The sequence below is a fragment of the Ochotona curzoniae genome, unplaced genomic scaffold (genome assembly GCF_017591425.1).
Source record: "Ochotona curzoniae isolate NIBS_2020 unplaced genomic scaffold, NIBS_Ocur_1.0 contig_883, whole genome shotgun sequence".
Classification (NCBI taxonomy): Eukaryota; Metazoa; Chordata; class Mammalia; order Lagomorpha; family Ochotonidae; genus Ochotona; species Ochotona curzoniae.
Window position 1 is genome coordinate 16,120,514 of NW_024466599.1, and position 12,110 is coordinate 16,132,623.

The 12,110-nt window shown below is 39.1% G+C and overlaps 1 protein-coding gene across 5 annotated transcripts in view; it reads right to left on the reverse strand.

The window, feature by feature from the left end:
• The window catches only part of ATAD2B (ATPase family AAA domain containing 2B), a 153,965-nt gene that overhangs the window by 108,554 nt on the left and 33,301 nt on the right, over positions 1-12,110 (reverse strand). For 4 of the 5 annotated variants that reach the window (XM_040992904.1, XM_040992903.1, XM_040992906.1 and 1 more), the window contains exons 3-7: positions 9,670-9,719; positions 9,173-9,326; positions 7,096-7,198; positions 5,830-5,938; positions 2,566-2,682 (exon numbers count right to left, since the gene is read on the reverse strand). In XM_040992904.1, coding sequence (XP_040848838.1) covers positions 2,566-2,682; positions 5,830-5,938; positions 7,096-7,198; positions 9,173-9,326; positions 9,670-9,719 — 533 coding nt within the window. Of the gene's footprint in view, positions 1-2,565; positions 2,683-5,303; positions 5,337-5,829; positions 5,939-7,095; positions 7,199-9,172; positions 9,327-9,669; positions 9,720-12,110 lie in introns of all 5 variants that reach the window. The other variant, XM_040992905.1, reaches the window with a different exon arrangement.

Genomic DNA, 12,110 nt, shown 5'->3' on the forward strand with positions numbered 1-12,110 from the left:
GAAGTTGATCTCACAGAAACAATGTGGTATCTAGCAGAGAAAGAGGGGTGACTAGGTAGATACTGGCGCAAAAGACACATAATTCCAATCAGAAAGAATAAGTTTGAAGAAATACATCGTGGAACATAATGACTACAGATTATAGACACATTGTACTTTTTTTTTTAAGATTTATTTATTTTTATTGGAAAGGCAGATTTACAGAGAAGGAGAGAAACAAAGAAAATATTTTTTTGTTCGCTGATCCACCCCTAAAATGGCCATAAAAGCTGGAGTTGAGACCACCCAAAGCCAAGAGCCTGGAGCTTCCCCGGGGTCTCTCCCATGGTGTAGGGTCCTACGGCCTTAGGCCATCCTCTACTGCTTTCAAAGAACACAAGCAGGGAGCTGAATCGAAAGTGCAGCAGCTGGGTCACAAACCAGCACTCATACAGGATCCCAGTACATACAAGGCAAGGATTTAGCCACTAGTCTATCGCACTGGATCCCACATTGTACTCTAAAAAGATGCAAAGAGAGAGGATGCTTCATACTTTAAACACAGCATCACAATGGCAACCGTGCAGTTTCTTAGAAGGTAAAACATTCATCTAACCACACAACCCAGTTATTTCACTCCCAGCTATTTATTAGAAAAATGAAAACATATTCCCACAGTGCCACATGAATGTTCATAACAACTTTATTAGTACAGCAAAAACCATGGCTTGGTAAGTTAAGCTTCTGCCTACAGATATACCATATGGGTGCCAGTTCAAGTCTCAGCTGCTCTGCTCCTGGGTCAATTCCCTGCTCAAGAAAGCAGTGGGGGCCCAGCAGCATGGCCTAGTGGCTAAAGTCCTCGCCTTGAGCGCGCCATGATCCCATATGGGCACCAGTTCTAATCCCAGCAGCTCCACTTCCCATCCAGCTCCCTGCTTGTGGCCTGGGAAGGCAGTCAAGGACCACCCAAAACCTTCAGACTCTGCACCCGTGTGGGAGACCCAGAAGAGGTTCCTGGTTGCCGGCTTCAGATCGGTGCAGTACCGGCCGTTGTGCCCACTTGGGGAGTGAATCATTGGACGGAAGACCCTCCTCTCTGTCTCTCCTCCTCTCTGTATATCTGACTTTGTAATAAAAACTAAATAAATCTTAAAAAAAAAAAAAGAAAGAAAGCAGTGGAAGATGGTTCAAGTCTTTGGGTCCCTGCATTCATGTAGGATATCCAGCAGAAGCTGCAGGCTCATGGCTACAGACCGGTCCAGCTCCAGGCATTGCAGCCATTTGGGGAAAATGAACGGAAGAAAAGTCTCTGTCTCTTCTCTCTCTGACTTTCAGTTAAAAATAAGTAGTAAGGGCCCGGCCCGATGGCGCAGTGGTTAAGGTCCTCGCCTTGCACGCTCGGGATCCCATATGGGCGCCGGTTCTAATCCCAGCAGCTCGTTTCCCATCCATCTCCTAGGGAGTGAATCATCAGACGGAAGATATTCCTCTCTGTCTCCCCTCTCTGTATATCCGCCTTTCCAATAAAAATAAATCTTAAAAAAAAAATAAAGCTGTTCTATTATTTAAAAAAAAGTAATAAATCTTTTTGTAAAAAAGCAGCCAAAATCAGAAACAAATCTAATGTCGATCAATAATTCAATGCATAAGCAACTCAATGTATCCACACAATGGAATACTACTCAACAATAAGAAGGTACACATTATTGCTGACACTCAACCAAACCACATGGAAAAGTCTCATAATAATTATGTTGCATCAGAGAAGAAAACGAATATAAATCACATGATTCCACTGATAAAAATCAACTTTGTACAACAGAATGCATCTCAATTATACGTCAATGAAACTTTCTTTTCTGCCGATCATACCCTTGCCCCTCTGCTGTCTGACAATGACTTCAAGTGGAACATACACATCTGCACACAGGGACAAGTGTCCAGTGAGATGATTCTGATATACCTCCGACAGGCAGTCAGTCATTGCTCTCAGTACTTCTTTGAAGGTATTAACAAGACAGAAAAAAGTCACACACAAAAACAAGTCTAGAGAGGCAGACAGGAAGAGGGAGGAAGGCACAGCCAAGCACTCCAACATCTGGCAGTCAGAGTGCTAAATGCAAAACCGCGTGAATGCATTAAAAGTCACTGGACTACACACATGGGCACTGAACCGAATGATGCATGAGTTAAAGAAAAAAACAAAACAAAACAGAACCTGTGCAACTAATTACATGTTTTTAGATTGAACAACATTAAGAAACCTTGGAGAAGTTATTTAACATCTTGGAAGATGAAAACACTCACCCAAAAGCATTGCTGTACATGAAAGCAATACTCACACATAAGCAGTAGTTAATAATAAATACAAAGCCAACATGGACACACCCCACATGGTTCAGTGTTGTTACCAGGTACTTTAACATTCTGCTGTATATGTGCATGCATGTGTAGAAAAAAATAAATGGAACCTAAAAGAAATTTCATTTCTTTCAGGTTTACCAATTTTTAATTTTTTTAAAAAGAATACAACAGAATAAACTATTCAGCTACGCAAGGGGAACAAGTTATTTAGTCACTTACCTATTGGGGGTGCTTGGTATCGATCCACTGTTTTTCTTTGTCTCAAATTATAAGGTCTATCATTTTCTTCTCCTTCTGCCTCTTCAACTTCTATATCTCCATCTTCTTCTTGAGACTCTAGTTTCACCAAAGCAAAAGGAAAAAAAGTTGTTTAATCGGTAAGATTTCATCCACTGTAGAACTGAATATATACATCTAATCAGTACCATTCTGCAAAGGTAACATTTAAAAGCAGTATAATTTTATGACACAGGATAAATCAATATATTTAAAAACTAATCTATAAAGATGCTAATAATAATATTCTTCCCACCAATGGTCAATATACTTGTCACCTGAATAAACAAGTGATGATCACAGATGTTCTCTTAAACTATCAGAAATTGTTAAATACTAAACAATAATAGAACATGATTTAGATTTTTAGCAAAATACAAAAACTCAATCAATCCCCAATTAAACAATAAATAAAGTTACTATTTAAAATCATCCTGCTTAGGAGCTGGTATCACACCTCAACAGGTTAATCCTCCACCCTGGTGTCAGCATCCCATATGAAAATAGGGTCATGCCCTGGTTGCTCCATTCCTAGCCCAGGTCTCTGCTTATAGAAGGGAGGGCAACAGTGGATGTCCTGAGTCACCCTGCACTCATGTGGAGGAGGCTCCTTGTTCCTAGCTTCAGATCAGCTCCACTTTAGTCATTGAGACCATTTGGGGAGTGAAGCAATGAATGGAAGATCGTTTCTTTCTTTCCTTCTTTCTCTCTCCCTCTCTTTCTTTCTTTCCTTTTCTCTCTCTTCATCTCTCTGTAAATCTGCCTTTCAAATAACAATAAACAAATCTTCCAAAAAATTCTGCTTAAAAGATTATTACTAACCTTTTAGCGAGAGCACTCTGATCAGCAATTTAATGGTTTATTAGAACTGGTGACCACATTTAAGCATGGATTTGGTACAAGCATACAGGTACAAAGTTGGAGGGAGCAGGCCTGGCATAATGGCTCTATGGCTAAATCCTATCACCTTGCAAACTCCAGTATCTCATATAAGCACTACCTCATATCTTGGGCTGCTCTACCTCCCATCCAGCTCCCCACTTTTTGCCTAGGAAAGCAAGAAAGAATGGCCCAAAGCCTTGGGACCCTACAGCTATGTGGGAGACCCAGGAGAAGCTCCTGGGTCTTTGCATCAGCTCAGCTACCAGCCATTGCAGTCACATTGTAGTGAACCATCAGACGAAAGATCTTTCTTTCTCCCCATTCTAAATCTGCCTTTCAATAAAAATAAACAATTTAAAAAAAAATCAAAGTTGGAGGAAACATTGAAACAGAATTTAAGGATGCTGAAAGCTTTATTTCTTTTTTTTTTTAAGATTTATTTATTTTTATTACTAAATCAGATACACAGAGAGTTGCAGAGACAGAGAGGAAGATCGTCTGTCTGATGATTCACTCCCCAAGTGAGCACAATGACTGGTGCTACGCCCATCCGAGGCCAGAAGTAGCCAGGAACCTTTTCCGGGTCTCCCACATGGGTGCAGTGTCCCAAGGATTTGGACTATCCTCGACTGCTTTCCCAGGTCACAAGCAGGGAGCTGGATGGGAAGTGGAGCTGCCAGGATTAGAAGCAGCACACATATGGGATCATGGCGCGTTCAAGGCGAGGACTTTAGCCACTAGGTCATCATGGCAGGCCCAAAAGCCTTATTTCTTGGTGTGAATGGTAATTCTGACAATTCATCTGTTGGTACATTTAAAAATGCAAGCCAATACATTCTAAAGGTTCATTTAAGAAAATGTTTGGCTATGTTAGGATGAGACATATTTAAATTAAAATAGGCATACAACCTCCAAAGGCAATATTCTTTATAAGTATAACCACAATCATTATCAACGACATAATCCTACAGAGCACAGAAAAAAATTCTCAGCTGCCAGTGATGCTGAAGTAAGTAAAACATCAGAATCACAAGGAACTTCACATTTCACTCATCCACATTTCCAATTAGAAAGTTTGTTTCAAGCTTTTGGCTGTTTACTTATTTATTTGAAAGGCACAGTTACATGGAGACAGAGCCAGACAGAGAGAGACAGAGAGAAAGACCTTCCATCCACTGGGTCACTTCCCAAAGGGCTGCAATGGTAGGGTGTAGCTGACCCTAAACTGGGAGCCAGGAGTTTCTTCTGGGTGTCCATGTGGGTGCCGGGGTCCAAAGACCTGGGCCCTTCTCCCTGCCTTCTCATTAGGAAGGAACTGGATTAGAAGTAGAGCTGCTAGGACTCAAACTGGAGCACATTTAGGATGCTGGCACTCCAGGCATAGGATTAGTCTGATATTATATCAAGTGCCAGCCCTACCACCCTTTCCAAAAAAAATTTTACCCATTTATTTAAAAGGCAGAGTTACAGAAGGAAGGAGAGAGCAATCATTCACCCAAGTGGCTGCAACAGCCAGACCTGCAGCAGACCGAAGCTAGATCATCCAGGTCGGGTCATCTGCTGCTGCTTTCCCACGCACATTAGTAGAGAGCATGCTGAAGAGAATCAGTTGGGATGAAAACTGGCACCACACAAGATGTGGGTGTCACAGGCAGCAGCTGAACCTAGAACACTAGCCCCTGAATAAAAATTTTATACACATTCTGTACATGTCATATCTACATTGGAAACTCTACAAAGGTATTCAATTAATGAAGTGTGGTGGGAGGAGGGGGAATCACATTATAAACCTGTCTTACCCATTCTAATTCTCTTCAAAGAAAGCAACACAGCTATAACAACAATATTTACTCAAAAAAAATCTCCATCATGGGCCAGCTCCACGGCACAATAGGTAAAACCTTTTTCCTACAGTGCCAGCATTCCATAAAGGCAACAGGTTCAAGTGCCAGTTGCTCTACTTCTCATCTAACTCCCTGCTTTTGTGCCTGGGAGAGCAGTGGAAGATGACTCAACTCTGCACCCACATGGAAGACCCAGTAAAACAGCTCTGGCTCCTGGCTTTAGACTGGCTTAGCTCTGGTCACTGCTGCCATTTGGAGAGTGAATCAATAAAAATCAATAAAATCTTAAAAAAAAAAAAAAGCATTCTTTCAAATGAAGAAAATGAAAAATCAAAAAATTCATTTCAAATTATACAATACATACATTCAAAATCAAAGCACTCGTCCAGCAATATCATACACACATGGTTTGTGCATATTATTTTTTTCCTGCCTTCCTCCTGAACACTCTAGTATTTATTTCATAAGGTGCTTCACAAACCTTCTTCTTCACCTTCAGTAGAAACCTCATGATGATTCTGTATGCCATAACTGTTTCTTCTCAATGACTTTCTTCGTCTTTTCACTCTTGAATACATATCCATGTTTTCCTTTTAAAAAGAGAAGTCTGTCGATTACATTGATTCTCTGCTACATATTATGTTAATCCAATAGCACATTTTTTGCACAATAAAACTTGTGAAGCACAGATTTCCAAGGCAAAAAGAAAAAGAAACTTTCTAAATTCAACAAATGTAAAGAACATAAGAAAGTCAAAATGTATAAGATATTAAAAGCTAAGATGCCATCAATCTATTTTCTCCCTCAAATAACAATAGAATAGGACAGAATAAGACAGGGCGAATAGTTACAAGATAAAGTGCAACAAAATCAAGGGAGGTATGAAACATTCTAGATGTCAAACAGCAGCCGCCTGTGCTCTGGGCATGTCATGGAGGGAGCAAGACCTTAAAACAAAGGTGGAATTCTATCAGTTGCTAACCCAGAGTACTAAAAGGGGTAAAAGATGTGGGGACAAAAATAATCTGTTTATATCCTGGAAATGGAGTGTAAACAGATAAAGCTGAAAAGAGATTACAAAGGTCAAGATATTTCTCATTAATTCATTAAAAAATACCATTAAAGGTCAAATTGGAAGAGTGGCAGAATCAAATCAGCACTTTAAGATGACTAATGACAAACCTGAACAGGGCATTTGGGGAAGGTTGTGGCAAGAAGCAAATGCACAGAAGAAAGCAACGAGAGCCTGGCAGCATGGCCTAGCAGCTAAAATCCTTGCCTTGAACACACCGGAATCCCATATGGGCGCCGGTTCTAATCCTGGCAGCTCCACTTCCCATCCAGCTCCCTGCTTGTGGCCTGGGAAAGCAGTCAAGGACGGCCAAAAGCCTTGGGCTTTGGACCCTTGGGCTTGCACCCATGTGGGAGACCCAGAGGAAGTTCCTGGTTCCCAGCTTCAGATGGGCGCAGCACCGGCCGTTGCGCTCACTTTGGGAGTGAAATATCGGACAGAAGATCTTCCTCTCTGTCTCTCCTCCTCTCTGTATATATGACTTTCCAATAAAAATAAATAAATCTTTAAAAAAAAAAAAAAAGAAGAAGAAAGCAACAACGAATCCCAAACTACTAGAAATGAAGACAAAGGAACAAGTGTGTTCATTTTTAAAAAATCCAATCACTGCTCATTCTCTCTTTGAATTACTCAACAGCATTTACTTTCAGCAGTTGCTAGAGTTAATATACTCACAAATTCTGTATCTGTCCACATTCGAAGTCTCTCTACTTCTCCTGATCGACGATTCCGCCTAATGTTAATGTTATCCATTTCCTGCAGTACAGCTTCAGCAGTGCTAACGCAGATCATAAAAACAGAAGGGACCATCCATTATGCCACACATGGAATAAAGCACCATGAATTCTAATATGGAACTGCACATAAGTTCAAAACTAAATCTTCATAACTACCACCCACCATAAAGCAATACCCAATCAGAATAAAAACAAAGAATCAGATCATCATCTATTTTAATACAAAAGAGGTCTGAAAAAAGTTCACAGGAAATGCATATTATGTAAAAAACTACACATGGATTTCAATGTATTTGGCACCAAAATAAACTACCTCTTCATTTCCATTTTCCATAAAGTTTTTGAAGGACCCCCCCCCAGCATATATTAAAATAAAGCTTTAAAATGGTAAGTCTTCTTTACAAGACTCAAAATAAATTAATTCTTAGTACCATTAAGAATAACTACCAGTTCCAGAGAATTGGAGAAAAAAACTAATTCAATATTTCTATAAGAAGATGGTAGAAATGCATGAAATAAAAGGACTTATAAAAGTTTAAAGCCAGAGTAAGGTTAACTGAACAGATGCTTTCAAAAATTAGAAAATACTGATATCCAAGAAATACATGATACCATTGTAGCAATTTTTATTTTGTCTTTTTAAGAAGCACATAACATGGGGCCCAGCACAATAGCGTAGTGGTTAAATTCCTCGCCTTCCACACCCAGGATCCCATATGGTTGCTGGTTCTAATCCCGGCGGCCCTGCTTCCCATCCAGCTCCCTGCTTGTGGCCTGGGAAAACAGCTGAGGACGGCCCAAAGCCTTGGGACTCTGCACCCACATGGGAAACCCAGAAGAGCTCCTGGTTCTTGGCTTCAGATCAGCACAGTACCAGCCGTTGCGGTCACTTGGGGAGTGAACCATTGGACAGATCTTCCTCTCTGTCTCTCCTCCTCTCTGTATATCCACCTTTCAATAAAACTAAATAAATCTTTAACAAAAAAAAAAAAAAAACAAACAGAAGCAGCACATAACATTTACTATGTGTCCAGATACTGACCTACATACTTAAACTAATCTAGATGCTAAAGAACAGGTACTAACCCGGTAAGACACTATCATTGTAGAACATACATTCCTCTCCTGTCACTGAGCTCGCATTGTAAGGCCAATTAGGATGACATCCTCTATGGCTTGAATGTCCCCCCCAAAATCAGGGGCTAGAGTGATTCGCAATGCAGCAGTGTTTGCGAGGCGATGAGGTTATGAGGTCACTGCCCTCTGAATGCTGTCATTTCCATAAAGGTTAAGCCTGAGCCTTTTTTCCTTCTTTCTCCCTCTTTGATTCTACCACTTCCTCCAACCCTGTTCCTCTCCAGCACTCTCCCCCACTTTCTGATGCCTTCAGCCGTGTTTCAATGAAGCAAAGTCCTATCATATTTGGTCCCTCAATCTTGGTCTTTCTTGCCCCCAGAACTGTGAAAAATTTCTCTTTCTTAAAAATGCACCCAGTCTGTAGTATCCTCTTATTGCAGCAGTAAACAGGGTAAGTCAAAGTATAATCTCAGATTTATTTTTGTGGAAATTGATGCTGATCTGACAGTCAAACAGGCTCATCCACTAGCTAAGTGACTCAATATCACATAACTAGTCTAAAAACATCTTCAATCCAAAATATTGATGAAGCAATATTACTATTTACCTTATCAAAATGGAATTTATGGTTGGTTGAAAATTGTCAAAGCTATCAATGTTAAATGAGCAAATATCAAGCCTATAGTAATAAAGAAAAAAATTTCCTTTTTATATTATTTAACTAAGCACAAAAGCTTGAAATAAGGACATTTTTAAATATTACATGAAACATACATATTTATTAAACAGATTAAAAAACTGAGTTACTGCTAACTATTGTTAAATTAAGTTTTATAAAAATTGTGCTTATTGCAAATTCAGTGCTTAAGTTACTTTTTAAAACAATAGTTGGTTGAAAATCAAATAATTAAAATAGAAGTTGCTTACTGCAGTCATACCTATTTACTAGTTGGTCAAATAACAAACTCTGGTTCACGCTTTCAAATCTGTTTTTCCTGGATCGACAGCTTTTTCTGACTTCCATGTCCCCATTTATACAAGAGAGATCCCCATCTCCCTTCTTCTCCCCTCGCAGGGGATGGCTTCGAAGGGCTGCAAGAAAAAGAGATATTTCCATTTCAAGGCATGGAATACAAAAAGAGAAAAAAATAATTTTTAAAAGACTAAGAAAGCTTATATAATCCTCTACTTAAGATTTAGGTTAAAATTCAATAATCTAATTTTCCATAACTATTTTTAAATAATTTAAATTATTGCAGCTGCATTAATTTCTGGAAGTTCAACAGTGGCATGAACATTAGGACTGAAATCCAGCCATTTTTCAACTGTATGATGACCATATTATTAAACCACTCTGTTTTGTCCCACTTAATGCTAGCACTTACACCAGTAATAAGAATTTTAACACTAACTAGTTTCATTAAAAAATACTCACATAGGCTACTATGTCCGTTTGGTAACGTAGCAGCAGGCTGAGAAGTTAACCTGGAACACAATTATATTTAATATACAAACATATCAAAATTTGTTTAGATAAGCAAGAAATGCCATACTGCTAGAATTATTTTATATACAATTACAATACTTTTTTAGAATCTAAAATAGCATTTTCACTCTAACACTTGCAACATACCAATATACCAAACATATTAGCATGCCAAAAATAAGCTCATTACTTCAAGAGAAACTATTTATTCTCTCATCAACTGTATGAATTAAGATCACAATGAAAAGACTTAAGCTTAACATGTACCATAAACTTAACATGTACCATGAAAAAAATTTAATTGAGGCCCAAAGTAGTAGTGGCCACAGTCACTAACTTTCGTTTTGTAAATTATAACAGCAAAAGGTACCTGAACATAAACATTATTTAATGATGTTGCTTTAAACTGACAACAAACCTTAGCTTATTACTCAAAACAGTCATTTTATAAGCTCTCTTGTGAGCAGAAGGAATTCAGTGAGCAGAAAGATTCAAGTAAATGCGCAAAACATGAGGACACAAGACAACTACAGTACTTCTTAGTGTAATCAGAAACTTTAAACATAAAAATGAAATTACTTAATAATAAAAGAGCTGTCAGTATAAACCTGGATAATTTTTAAATATGCAGCAATTCTAAGACAAGAAAAGGGAAGGACACTCAGGAAATGGTATTTGTTATACAGATGCATGTCATGGTTTGGGTCAGTCTAGCACTCATCATGCTATTTTACATATGACAAAGCCCAGGAAAGATCACAGCATGACAAAAGGGTATGCACAAAAGTCAAAACTACCATAAGCCTCAGACTACCAATACTGAAACAGAAAACACCAATTTCCCATATAGCCACCAAAATTAAATATACAGATAGATAAAATATTTTGTTCTAATATTCTACTCTTAGAACCTTCATTTTTGGGGGCCAACATTATGGCAGTGGAGATAAAACCATCAGCTGTATGCCGCCATCCCACATAGGCACCTGTTTGCGTTCTGGCTGCTCCACTTCCAATCCAGCCCCCTGATAATGGCCTGGGAAAAGCAGTAGAAGGCAACCCAAGCTTATGAGAGACCGGAAGATGCTCCTAGGTCTTACCGATATCCGGCTCAGCCTTGGCCATTGACGCCATTTGGGAAATGAACAAGCAAATGGAAACTCTTTCTCTCTCTCTCTCTAATATAAGTAAACCAATAAAAGAAAAACTTTTTTTTTCTATATATAATGCACTAGATTCTCCAGGTATATTGGAATAACTACAAATTAATATATGTACCCTAGTAATGCTGTACTTCTGGAATTCTCTAAAACCACTTTCAAAATTCACTTAAAATCGGGCCCGGCGCGATGGTTAAGGTCCTTGCCTTGCACGCCCGGGATCCCATATGGGCACCAGTTCTAATACCAGCAGCCCCACTTCCCTTCCAGCTCCCTGCCTGTGGCCCGGGAAAGCAGTTGAGGACGGCCCAAAGCTTTGGGACCCTGCACCCATGTGGGAGACCCAGAAGAGGCTCATGGATTCGGATCGGCATAGCATCAGCCGTTGCGCTCACTTGGGGAGTGAATCATTGGACGGAAGATCTTCCTCTCTGTCTCTCCTCTCTGTATATCTGCCTTTCCAATCAAAAAAATAAAATAAATCTTTAAAAGCAAACAAAAAAAACACATAGATTTAAAAAAAATCACTTAAAATCACATAGAAAAGTTATATTTACTACTTCATAAATATACCCTGGCTTTGAACTCTGTATAATATTAACTCAATTTGATCATTTCATTCACAAATCTTGCACCAAATAAATTCTGGCTCAAAGCCAACTGGGTGAAATGTTACATCCAAAAAGAAAAAAAGTAAAATGCAGATCCTAAAATTATCAGAGTCACACATACACACAAACTAAAACTTCTATACAATGGTAACATCACTGGGTAAGAAAGCAAAATTAGCTTTATTGTCTGCTCTGCAGAGGACCATGCATATTCAGCTTTTACTTTGCTACTTAAGAAAGATATTAAAAAATAAATAAATAGAATCTGCTCATTGATTATAGTCATAACCACTGTCGTCATTTCACCATTGCTATTTCTCTTTATAAAAAAGGAGAGAGGGAAAAACACAAGATTAAATATTAGGATATTCAATGAAAGAATCATGAGATTTTAAGAGTTGCCTCGCCCCCGCCCCTCTTTACCAGATCCTGATACGGTTGGGTTCCTGGGAGTGGTCCCTCTTTCCTCCCACACCCCGCCCCAGTACAGGAGGACAAAAAACTGGAAGCAAGGGTCTCATCCACTTTCCCTGAGGCTCAATCTTCTACCACCCTGATCAGCAGTCCACATAAGCATGCATCCTTCTCAACTGTATGAACATCAAAAATAAAATAATTT